This window comes from Cloeon dipterum, chromosome 4, assembly GCF_949628265.1.
Source record: "Cloeon dipterum chromosome 4, ieCloDipt1.1, whole genome shotgun sequence".
NCBI classification, from domain to species: domain Eukaryota; kingdom Metazoa; phylum Arthropoda; class Insecta; order Ephemeroptera; family Baetidae; genus Cloeon; species Cloeon dipterum.
This window is the reverse complement of record NC_088789.1, coordinates 19028246-19040607: the sequence shown is the minus strand read 5'-3', so window position 1 is coordinate 19040607 and position 12362 is coordinate 19028246. Positions and strand designations below refer to the sequence as shown.

Here is a 12362-nt window from a genome sequence, read left to right as displayed (position 1 = left end):
ACGGCACGCCCCCTTTTCTAGTTTCAGACAGTCCTACTGGAGGCGCTTTTTTCCATTCAGCTGAAATTACCAAAACAAAATCCAACACAGGCATGGTCAAGAAGCCCGTAAATTTGCTAGAATTTTACTAATAATCATGGCCGTGGTGGCCGCCGCACGGTGGCCGCTCCTGCGTCTGACAGGGTCGCGGGTCATGTCGTCGATGACCATTTTCGACCGCTCTGCAAAGCTGCGGCAACGTGAGAGGGCCGCAAACAACCCTGAAGTCGAAGTCTTCGACTACGTCAAAGACGAGGTCGGCTACCGGCTAGCCGATCGTGTCTTCGACATTAAGAGGCAGTTCAAGCACGTCGTCGACCTGGGCTGCGGACGGGGCTACGTGTCCCAGCACATTTCGGCGGACAACGTCGCCAAACTCACCATGTGCGAGATGAGTCCGTCAATTTTGAAGCAGGCCAAAGGCCCAGAGGTGAGGAAAATTTTTCTTTTTTTCGTCAGTTTATTATTACATAATTATAGGAAGTACAAGATAGATTAAAAAATAATCTGACTTGGTTAGAACATTTATTGATTTAAATTTGGTTTTAAATAAGTGTTAGTGGGGGAAAATACTTATTTATAAAGTCTTGTTCAATATATGTTCCATTTTTATAATTTCGTGCAGGAAATAAAATTTATTTAATATTAAATCAATTTTAGATGTTTTAATTTTAGAGCGACTTTTGCATCGCTTAAATCTGTGTTTCATTGTGAGCAATTAATGCTCCCTCAGCTAATTAATAACCAATAAAATAGCCCAATTAAAATATTCTAATTTTTATGAACATTTGTCATTTAAAAATCATTTAAAAAATTTTCTGCGTATTAAATGCTTCAAAATTGATTTACTATATTTTTCCCTATTTATTTTGGGGAACCCGTTTTTTTAATTTATATCTTTCTTGTCTTAAAGGATGGCGTTGAAGTAGAGCGTTTGGTAATTGACGAGGAAGGCCCGCTGCCGTTCCAAGACGTGGACCTAGTGGTCAGCTCCCTGTCGCTACACTGGGTGAACGACCTGCCCGGCACCTTCGAGAGGGTGATGAAGTGCCTGAAGCCAGACGGTGCCTTCCTGGGCTGTCTCTTCGGTGGCGACACCCTGTTCGAGCTGCGCTGCTCGCTTCAGCTGGCCAGCCTGGAGAGGTCTGGTGGCATCGCTCCGCACGTTTCCCCCATGGCGCACGTGCGCGACGTCGGCTCCCTCCTCACCAGGGCCGGCTTCGTCATGCAGACCGTGGACACAGACGAGATCAAGATCGGCTACCCTTCAATGATCGAGCTGATGATTGACCTGCAGGGCATGGCAGAAAACAACGCGGCCATCAACAGGGTTGCCCACTTGCCGAGGGACAACATCCTGGCGGCCGCTTCGATTTACAAGGAATTGTACGGTGATGAGAAAGGTGTACCTGCCACCTTCCAGGTAATTTACTTTTTGGGCTGGAAACCCGACCCCAGCCAGCCGAAACCTTTGGAGCGCGGCTCTGGAGAGGTGTCCATCAAAGACCTCTACAGGTTGGACGAAATAGTGAAAGAAATTCATAAGAAAGACCGGACAGAGTGATTTAGTGACAGTGAATTGTTTAAATAAAATGATCTAGATTATTACAAATTACGCAATTTTCAAGGAAATTTTTACCCTATGAAATTAAAACATGATAAAAAGCGTACTCGCCCCTGCCTCTTTTTTAGGTAGGCATTTTGCTCGGCTTAAGCAACAAGAGGGTTGCATAATTTCAAAACTATCAAATTGTGAGAATTTTTGGTAACAATGACAAAGAAACTGCAAGGATACGACGTTTTAGTTTTTGGCGAAACTGCTGAAGTTGTGTAGTATCCAACAAGTTTAGAGACATCCCAGTGGTAAACATTTGATTCGAAAGAGTTTGCAAGTTAAGGAGCTCCGAAGGTTAAAAGACTTGTTGGGAAATTTGAAACGATTTCAAACTTTCTGACAATGAGTTCATTGCCAGGTCACATAGCTACAAAATCTGTTGCTGAGAATGAAATCTGAAATTTTTTTTCGACCTGTACTTTTCCATAAATTTTAACATTGTACATGTTCCATTTTTAAAATCCCTATAAATTGCGAAAATCGTTAAATCGACAAATTTCCACCACTGTGCGTGGTTCCCATCAGACTACACGAGTTCATCGGTTTTGCCAAAAACGAAACGTTGATTCCAAAGAGTTCCTTCGTGAGCTGTTTAATATCTTCTGAAAATTACAATATTAATGTTTCTTCATTATCTTGTGTCTTGGTTTGCCTCCTTCTACCCCTCTTAATTTGAATCAGTCCAGCCAGTATTGCGCAGATAATGAAGATTTTGTAAACTAATACAAATTTAATATTAAGCCACGCATCAAATTAAAAATTACCTGCAAGTATGAACATGGTGTAGGTGACGCCAGGAGCACTAAAAAAAGTTGAGAACAATGCGACCGCAAAGTAAATTCCCACAGAGATCTCAGCAAAAGATTTAAAACACCACGGCCACGCTAGACATTTACATTCCTAAATTTTAAAGCAGATTTAAAAAAAAAAATCTATATAAGCAGTCGACTCACGGTTGTCAATGCACAGATGAGAGCTATCATGGTCAGAATCGAAATCGAATCGCAGAGAATGCTTGCATAAGACTGCTCATTCATAAACAAAATTTTACTGGGCTGCCAGAAGACCGTCAGCAATTCTAAAATAAAAGTCTATTCTTTTTACCAAAATGAATTAACTAGTTTTTTTACCTGTATAGTTTTCGGTTTGACCATCAGCCAAGCTTTCATTAAATTTTGCAGAGAAGCTGCTGCAATTTTGAACCACATCTCTCGTTGCAAGACAGAGGTGGAGGGACTGAAATTATTGATTAAATGCCTCAAATCAATTAAATAAAATATAGGGTCTTGCTCCACTTACAATTTCGAAACACGCAGCAAGAATAGCACACAGTCTAGGTTTTTCCATGTTGATGTTGGATCGATCAATTATCTTTGTAGTATACGGTAGTGTAAACACAGCAAAGATGAGCTGAAACAGGGTTGTGGGACCACTGGGAAATGTTTTGAAAGAGGTGCCAACAGAGTAGGATCAGATGCCCCCGTCCCTTAATCCAATCACACCATTTCTAATTGACAATGTGGTTGGCTGCTCTAAGGGACCAATGTCAAAAATAGCACTACGTCGCTGGGGACTTCTGACGATGAGCTGCAGGGATTTTTTTTAGTTTTGGATAAATTGTTTTTTTTTACAAATGATATACATATCAAACAGAAAATTTATTTCCTTGCAGATAATCAAATCGCTTTCTTAGTTTTTTAATGTGTTTGTGTATTCAAAATTGAAACTAAATGTACCCATTGTACCCGATCGCGTAGGAGGTTAAGAAATAATGCCTGGGCCGATTAAGAATGATAAATAAATTGAGTAAAATTCCAATGTTGGAACTATAAATTTTCCTATTTGCTTGTATGGTCAAGAAGATTAAATTTTAGTTAAATTGTGAAAAGTGCTACATTTGATTGTATGTTTTTGCTGTCTCTAAAGTCTGAACAATTTATTTAAAATTTCAACTTCTTGACCGTGCAACCAATTAGAAAATTTTCCAGTCCAATCCTGGGATTTGTTTAAATATCAGTTTAATTTTTAAGTATTTTTTTTCGATTAAGCGAATGAAATCAATCAATATTATAATCTTATTCTATCAATCCATTGATTTATTAACTGAGTAACACTTAATTACTACATTTCTTTTTAATTTTTTCTCAATACGCGCAAAAACAAATAATTAATTAAAAATATACTCCATCATCAATCAGGACAGCACATTTTTCTAAATTAAAATTAATGACACAGAACACTTTCCGAAACAGTCTTTGATGCAGTATTCGTGATTGTTGACGAAGATGCGCGTGTATATTATTTTCGATTGCGAATGACTTGTCGCGTCTCTGCGGCGTTTTGGTTCAAACTGGCTCGTGGCGGCTTCCACTTAGAAGTTTCAACTCAGTCTCAGCAGGCTCCCCGTTCATGTCTTCTGTCATGTCCATAGAGCCATTCATGGTGCTGACGCCACTGAGCACCAAAAAGGCTCCCAGCAACTCGTGTCCTAAAATAGCCATTGTCACTTGTAGTGTCGAGCGCGGTTAATGCGGAAACTCAGTTTACCGAGATAGGCGAGCAGTATGGCGAGGACGATCGGCTCCTCCGCCTGAACGTAAACAATCAGGAATATAACCACGCCGATCTCCACCACAGTTTTCACCAGCCACGGCACACTCATATACGCAGTTCTCTGAAATTTTAATTTGTTGAAAGAAATATTATTGAAAAGGATTTCTCCTTGCAGGGGAACAAAGTTTTAGGTGATAAGCTGAAATAGTTTTGGCTGTTCAGAGAAATTCATAAGAAATTATTCTAAAAAACAGGAAATTTCCTATGGTAAAGTCTAAAGATTTATTTTAGCTCGAGAGGGACTAAATGGCAATAAATTTGAATTTCATAAGGTAGGATATTTTTGTAGACATTTTACCACAAGCATTTCACTTTTTTTCCATAGCTGAAATTGTTATTAATTTAAATTTTTCCAATATACATATGACGTGAAAATTTTTAAACAAACATAGCAGACTTGATTCTAAGCCGTTCTATTTTGATTCTGAATTTTAATTAAAGTGTTAAAACTACTTAAGCACACTCAAAATTACAAAAATTACTCTTCTGTACGTGTGAGAATAATTTAGTTTCAAATAAATAATCTTTATTATGGTGTCTGCAGGGCTATTTTGCCCCTTACAATTTCATGTCAATTTCATCAATAGGCAATAAATCCAACACAGCGTTATAAATTAAATGTGACATGCTAAAGGCGAAATGAAGAATACTGTTAAAAATCTACAAAAAATATCGTACTTTGAATATTTAAATTTTACCCCGTTTACCTATTGAAATAAAATATTTCGAAGTTACAATATGTTAAGAACAATTGAAATAGTTTTAAATCATTTTCAAAATAGTATTTATCAAGGGGTTTCAACAAAATTATTGAAAACTTGCAGAAAATTTAAATTCAAACTTACACAGCAAAGTCCGGCGGCGAGACAAAGAATCGATGGGATGCAAAACAGTTCATACACAGCTCCGACGATCGCCAAATAAAACAAAAACTTCTCCCCCAAATCCCAAGATTCGCCCAATGACTCTGGAAATAATCAAAACCGATATAAGAGCATTTCAAGAAAGTTAATCGTCAGACAAACCTAACAACTCGACCACTCGCTCGCTCAAGTTTTCCAAGGTTCCATTTGACCTGATTGTGTCTCCGTAATCGTTTTCACTTGACTGCTGCTGTTCTCCGCTACTCTTCAAAGAGACTGTTTCCTCACTATTTTTCATCTCTTCCGCGAATGCAGCGATATACTTGACGCATATCGTCAACAATAAAATGTGCAATGCCTGTAACACAAAGATCATTAATTTCTATCAATATCAGTGGTTCATTGCTTTTCCATTTAATTTAGGAAACTTGTCTAAATTCACTTTGTTTTAGGAGGTTACCTTTAGTATACTATGGTTGTTTATTGTTCACGATACAAAATATTAGAGTCAATAAGATGTATATATTATTACTGAAAATTTAAAAGAATCATGAACAAAGGCAACAAATGAAACTGCATAAACGAACGAAACAAAATAATTGAGTCGACGTCGTCGTAGATTGTACCGTATAGAGATTGTTAAAGCATTGAGAATCTCCTTTCTTTAAAATTATTTTGTGTTGAAGAGAAAAACTCAATACAGAATCGGAATAGGACTGCTCGTGAAATTGATAAAAATTTCAAATCATTTGATATTTTATTACGGAATTTTATGAGTTTTAAAGTATCTAATTCTTAAGATATAGCGTTAGAAATTTATTTACGCTGATCACGTAATAAGATAATTAAGATTAACTTTGAACTTACCAGATCGATGATGCAAATAATGAAAGCCCATTTGTGGGTCCTAACTCCACACAGTCTTGGCAGCAGGCAAACCATGTTTTCAGCTGCAATGAAAAAAATAAATAAAATAAGAAGAGATCACCTAATTATTCATCGAGTGTTTTTTTAAACTTATCCTATTTTTGATAAAAAAAAACTGTTTAAAATTCTCTGATACCTTTCCTTAAAAGTAAATTTTAAACCAGTATCATAAATCCCGTACTGATCATTATTAATGACTAAAACTTTTTAATTTGAGTATGGAACGAACGAGGAATGGAAAGGAAGCGAGAGCTTCAACTGCAATCCTTCATTCTGCTCGTTGTTCAAGTCGCGGCCAGAACCCATCTGCCCTCACAAATCTGCGGTTGACGCGATAGTTTCATATGTCAAACATGAAACCCACAAGAGCAAAAACCAACTTCTTGAATTTCTTGTTTTCCCCCGCGATGCTGAATTTTCAACGCGACAAATCAATTACTTGTGTCGTCCAACACGTCTTTATTAAAGGCCCGCTTAAAATTCGAAGCAGGAACAGAGCATCTTTTGCCAATTTGAATGAAAAGGGAGGCACCCAGTTCCGGCGAATCGGTATTCATTAGCATTCCCTTTCGCCAATATCCGTCCGGTTGTAAGCAAGGTGTGCACGGAGCGTGCAAATTTTCCTACAACATAATAAACGCGCGCACCGCCGTCCGTTGGTATTAATTGTGACTGTTCGCAGCATCGAAATGAGCCGACCGAGGCGTGTCTACGTTTCGCTACCTCCAGGCGATCGCCGCTTTTGGGCACTGGATTTTGCTCAATCGCTCTTTCTGGGAAAAGTGAATAAACGCATATCGCGGACGACTGCTGGAAATTAAATGAGTATTCCTCGTCAGCAGGGGCTCGGGAGTTGGAAAAAATTAATTAACACAACGGTGCTCCGTTAAATGATTATCCTGCTAGCGTGCAAAGACCTTTCCTTTGATTGTGGGCGACTGATCTGATTAACTTTTCGAATTGTAGACTGTTGACTTGAATTTTCGTTTGGAAACGCTTGAATTTAAAAAAAAAATGCTAATATCGGACATACCGTACCTGAAGAGTTGTTGTGTCTTCTTCAGTCAGAGGATCCTCTCGCCGGTCGAGGAGGAATACAACCGCTTGACAGCTAAGGTCACGTATACGCGAAAGTGTGAGCTCGCCTAACAACTTCAGCGTTCTGTGTGTGAGTGCTGCGAGTGGAGTGAGCGGAGTGGAAACAAAAAACCCCGCTCGTGCCAGACGTTTCCCCTCAACTCGCGAATAATTTTTAGCCAGGCTGGCGCCAGGTGCATTTTTTTCAGGTAATATTTTTCACAAACCGTTTTCATTCACGCCGACAGCAATGTTAAATATTTTAATCAAACGTTGCCAGAAGAGAAAATTTAGGCTCATTGCTGTAGAGAAACATCAATTTTAAATTTGCAATAGTTAAAGTCTCTTACCATTTTTCAAGTTACAGTCAATAAACGAAATTTGTAAGAATATTGCAATGGATTGAAAAGGAAAAATCAATTTCAAATCAATCAGGATATCACACATTTTTCTGATTACATCTTAAAATTATATTATGTTACACGATGTCTTATCTTTATTCCATAAATTCTTGATGTAGGTAAAATTGGAATTCCAAAATTTTCTCACACTATTTTTATTAGGGCAAATTTAAGATAAGATTTAATACTTGGCATTATATTTCTGCGCTGATCCAATTTGTTTTTACATTTATTTGTCATTTGAAATTGCAAATAGCCATATTGTATTTTATGAATTACGTTTGAAACAATATTTACTTCAGGCGGTAATGTTCTGTATTTTCTGCGATAATACTTAAAAACGGGCTTGTACTTGTATCGTTTGTTCTTGTGACAATATTAGGAGCAAACTGTTATAACAAATAACAAAAAAACAGGCATAAAAATTTAAACTTACAATTTTTGGGGCAGAGCTGTGCATGCTGCCAGAAAGGGCACAGACAAAAGAAAACGGCTTTGTGTGGCCGAAACGGCCAAATTCAGTGTCGATAGCTGCATCCACTTTTAAAATGCGGCGACTGCATTTTGCTGCGCCTCCACCAACACCAACCATATTATATAATATATTATACAAAATTATACAGTCAGGCACCGTGCTTACAATTGCTCCATCACGATATTATTAGACCGCTGTTAATTTCTATCGCAAAACTATGATAATTTGTTATGAATCAGTAATTCCCAATCCTTAGATCGAGATTAGGGGCTCAGCCATATATCGGACTGGGTTATGAGAACATTCTGCTCACTTTGGTTAATCGTTGGTTCCGGCATTTCGATGCCCCACTCACTTATTTTGATTTTTGGTAACGTTTAAATTGCTGAAAGAGTAAATTCAAATGATCGTTTCCTCTCCCTTAACACGTCTTACCTGCGCGACTTTTGTGAAATGCTTAATACCGATCGCGCCGATTGTGTCAACATTCGCCGCGTTTAGCTTTACCGCCGCTTTTGGAAGTTCTCTCGTATACCTATTTATTCCAGTAAATTATGCATGGACAGCTTGGGAGGAGCAATGCAAGTCTTGTCGTTACAATTCAACCGGTGACTGCTCCCTTGGCTTCTTCGACTTAAATTCGTCCTCTGTATCAGATTTAACCACCAACCACCAATTCCTTTTGTATTATGGTCAGATTTTTCAGCGGATTTGACTTGAGTGATTTTAAATGTTTAAGTTTTGATCACCACCGTGTATGGAATACTCCGAAAGCTTTAATTGTGAAGACTGGCCATAAGGGCGTATCGGGCTGTTCCCTGGTGCGCTCTCCTTCCATTTAACCTAAAGGGTCGGACGCCCCCGCAGCCGCAATTTTATAACGCCTGGTATAATTTTTGCTCCAGTCCGGCACTGTTCACATGATAGAATATTAAGTTTCATTATCAAAAATATTGTCCCCTTTACCGCTGCAACGGCTTTCTGAAAAAATGTGAAATATGTTTAAAAAATTTAATGCTGGGACTCCTTCTCTTCAAACTAATATACTGTTAAGATGCTGTCAAAGCAAATGAAATCATAAATTAAAATTAGAATATTGAAAACTCCAGACATTTTCTTCATAGCAAAGATATTTATTCGGCTCAACAAAGTTCGCAGCTCTTAATTAATTCATCATGAAATGAGATTTATTTATGCAAATACTTATGTTGTAGACTGAGATGAAGGATAATTGAGTCCACTATATACAAGTGTGAATTTTATTCCAGAACACATTATATTATCATGGGCTAAGATGATTGTGCAGTGTCTGACAACGGCTGATTGTGAGAGGAACTTTTTCTCTACAGTTTAAAATATGTGACAAAATTCATCGCATATTTTGTATTCTTCAAATTGTTCAGATTCCTTGAGTGCCAGCACAGTCAGTCCGGCCTTGTGGAAATCATAACTGTCTCATCAAAGATAAATTACTTGAACTTTCTTACTTGCTATACAATTATCGCTATTTAATTAATTTGAAGTTAACTACAGAATCACTAAATGGGATTATTTTACCACTAAATAAAATTACGAGCCTTTCTGTTGTGTTATCGTTTTTACACGAATCTGGAACCATTTCTGGAACGAGAGTGCGAAAAAGGAAGATGACAAACATGAGTAAATATTCGAGTGGTCTAATTGAAAATTTTCCGCACTTTTGCCAGACCCTGGCACCGTGTTAGGTGTGAAATTTAATATCGAAATATATGTGATTTTAATTATGTAAAACAAATTTTATTTTTCGCTATATTTTACAATTTAAATCTTTACAAATAGTTTGAACTTTTTAAGTTAAGGAAAAAATTAGCAACATTTATTGAGTCATCAAACAGGAACAAATCATCAATCAGATGGAAATAGGACGCTATATAATATACCTTGTTGAGTAGGTGGATGAACAGAGCCAGAGCAATATTTGAAGGTTGATTAGTAGTACACGCAGCCAGGAATGCACTTTCTTGCATCTTTGCCCCACATGTCATGATAGTAACACAAAAAGGGAGAGCCTCTACATCTTGAGGATGAACGCCTGCGTCTTGATTTGCTTCGTCCGCGTTGCTGCTTGACAGCTTTGCTTCCTTTCATATCAGCATTCATGCTGTCCAGCATTTCTTTCATCTCACGAAGTAAGTTTTCCATTCTTCCAAGTCTCTCCAGAATCGAATCGTTTTCGCTGCTGCGCTTGGCTGCTTGCATCTCATCATACTTCTGCAGCACATCAGCCTTCTGGGCGACCTTCTTCATGTCGTAGGACCAGTTCATCCTCTCATCATCAAGAATGGAACGCCACTCAGTGGGCAGAGCGTTGAGCCAAATGTCGAAAAGGTCATTGTGGAAGCCGACATTCTCAGTTAAGTCCTCAGCGGTGGCGTAATACATCACCCTATGAGCAATGAAAATTTTTTAAATATTGCTCTTTTTTGGTAATATTTAAAAACATTTTCCAAATGTTATTTAAAGATATTATTTTTAGTAATATTGTTGTAATATTACTACAGTCCTATGACAATATTAAGAAATATGTTTTTTAAATATTAAAAACGAAATATTTAACAAATATTTAAAAATGTTTGTTTATTATTTCTATTGCCAATAATATAAAAAAATATTTGGCAATGTTTGTTTAATATTTCTATTGCCAATATTTATAATACTATTTCTGAATATTGGTAAAACTTAAAAATAAAATAATAAACAATGCGAACGCCAACAATGATATTTTTATATTCTTTTCAAACTTTTGGTGCGTTGTCGATTGTTGTCGATCGACTCGATTGTTTTCGATCGACTCGATTGTTTTCGATCGACGCCATGATTTTTTTAAATTCAAACAATCGAGTCAATCAACATTCGAATCGATCGACTCGATTGTTGTTGATCGACTCGATTGTTGTTGATCGACTCGATTGTTTGAATTTAAAAAAATCATGGCGAAAAAGGGTGTGAGTAGATCTGACTGCGAATTGAAGGCAAGTTTTTTAGTTATTGAGAGTGACGTACGTTACTGCCTGAAGCGCGCGTTCATCGTAAATCGTAAGTTCTGGCAACTTTTAGTTTACCGCAGAGTTTAGCAATAATAATTCTTTAGGCATTGGGTCCGGCGTCCGGTGAATTCTCGGAAATATTGGAAACTTGTGGCAAGTGGCTTATCGTTTAATTTTTAGTCGAAGATTCGCTTGAATTGGTGGATGCGGAGAATGATTGAAAGAAGACAGCAATTTATCAGCGCTGCAAGAATTCCATTCGCGTCGGTTTTCGTTAATTAATTTTTAATTGTAGATATGGAAAAGTTACATTTTCTGCCGGGTTACAAATCTCGCCATTTTTTATGAGAATTCCATGTTAAAGTAGGCGTGGCGAAAACTGTAACTCGGCGGCGAAAACTGTGACTTTTCCATAATATGTATTATAATGTTATTTAAACTTGATTAATGTTTAGTTTGCTCTCCAAAATGGCGAGACAAATAATGTGCATATCTTTTTAATTATGAAAATTACTATGAAAATACACTCTCATTATGCAAAAACATTCATCGAATATTATTTTAAAATATTGCCCCAATATAAAGAGCATAAAAAATATTCGCAAAATATTATTAAAATGACCTCGGAAATATTGGTGAAATCTTAAAATAACATTTTCCAAACATTGCTCAGTATTAAAAATAAATATTACCTTTAAATGTTCCATAAATAATTACCGAAGATAAAAAGCGTGTCAAATATTATTCACTGAATATTAAAAATAAATTTAACCAAAATGTTCTAGGAACATTCAGCAATATTCTAGGAATCTAAATTGCTCATAGGGCAGTTGGGAAAGGTGATTGCTGGGCAAACGGTTCCCCCTAGAGATGGACTTCAACCCTTGCAAAGTTTCATTGTTGGTCGGTCTCGAATCAAATTTCGGCTTCAGGTTGAACAAAGATGAGCCTCCAATTTGTGCTCCATTCTGCATCCTGCAGCCCATCGTTTTAATTGTGTGAGGGTTAAAGGCGAGACCGAATTAGGAGATGATTTAAAGAAGGCGGTAAGATCGGTCAGCAGTGGCTGAAGCTTAACCTAGAACAGAAAAATAATATAATTGACTATATAGCTATTCGTATAATTATGTAGCTAATACTTTAAAAATTGAGAATAGAAAGAAGTTGAAAAAAGCAGGCTTTGCTAGACAGCGGCGGTATCATAAATATGTATACAATCACTAACATAAATTTGCTAATAAGAACAATTGAGAAGGTAATTTTGAGGTATATCTGAGACGCTTAGGAACTGACGCGAGACCTGCACTGGGCAAAAGACGCTCTTAA

The 12362-nt window shown here is 37.2% G+C and overlaps 2 protein-coding genes and 1 long non-coding RNA gene across 5 annotated transcripts; 2 read left to right on the top strand and 1 right to left on the bottom strand.

The window, feature by feature from the left end:
* Positions 1–5: 5 nt before the first annotated feature.
* LOC135943216 (arginine-hydroxylase NDUFAF5, mitochondrial) lies at positions 6–5199 on the top strand. Its single transcript, XM_065489673.1, has 2 exons — positions 6–469; positions 953–5199. The coding sequence occupies exons 1-2, from the start codon at positions 137–139 to the stop codon at positions 1601–1603; spliced, it is 984 nt and encodes a 327-aa protein (XP_065345745.1). The 5' UTR covers positions 6–136; the 3' UTR covers positions 1604–5199.
* Positions 3722–7255, bottom strand: LOC135943221 (uncharacterized). Of its 3 annotated transcripts, none has more exons than XM_065489679.1 (6): positions 7096–7255; positions 5998–6080; positions 5293–5488; positions 5113–5234; positions 4202–4328; positions 3722–4142 (listed from the first exon to the last, which is right to left on the bottom strand). In XM_065489679.1, the coding sequence occupies exons 2-6, from the start codon at positions 6070–6072 to the stop codon at positions 4000–4002; spliced, it is 663 nt and encodes a 220-aa protein (XP_065345751.1). In that variant the 5' UTR covers positions 6073–6080; positions 7096–7255; the 3' UTR covers positions 3722–3999. The 3 variants fall into 3 exon arrangements, with proteins under 3 accessions (XP_065345751.1, XP_065345752.1, XP_065345753.1); XM_065489680.1 differs by having other exon boundaries at positions 7091–7249; XM_065489681.1 differs by having other exon boundaries at positions 5998–6084; positions 7097–7249.
* A 3685-nt stretch (positions 7256–10940) lies between these two features.
* LOC135943223 (uncharacterized) lies at positions 10941–11841 on the top strand. Its single transcript, XR_010575173.1, has 2 exons — positions 10941–11085; positions 11141–11841. It is a non-coding gene; the product is annotated as an uncharacterized LOC135943223 (long non-coding RNA).
* Positions 11842–12362: the final 521 nt, after the last annotated feature.

Excerpts from the sequence above, each read along its gene's own strand:
- LOC135943221 (XM_065489679.1), bottom strand. The coding sequence starts at position 6,072 with ATGGTTTGCCTGCTGCCAAGACTGTGTGGAGTTAGGACCCACAAATGG. Across the intron at positions 5,489-5,997 it reads TTATTTGCATCATCGATCTG|GCATTGCACATTTTATTGTT; the intron begins GTAAGTTCAAAG and ends TTTGTGTTACAG. Across the intron at positions 5,235-5,292 it reads GCGAGTGGTCGAGTTGTTAG|AGTCATTGGGCGAATCTTGG; the intron begins GTTTGTCTGACG and ends GATTATTTCCAG.
- LOC135943216 (XM_065489673.1), top strand. The coding sequence starts at position 137 with ATGGCCGTGGTGGCCGCCGCACGGTGGCCGCTCCTGCGTCTGACAGGG. Across the intron at positions 470-952 it reads AGCAGGCCAAAGGCCCAGAG|GATGGCGTTGAAGTAGAGCG; the intron begins GTGAGGAAAATT and ends CTTGTCTTAAAG.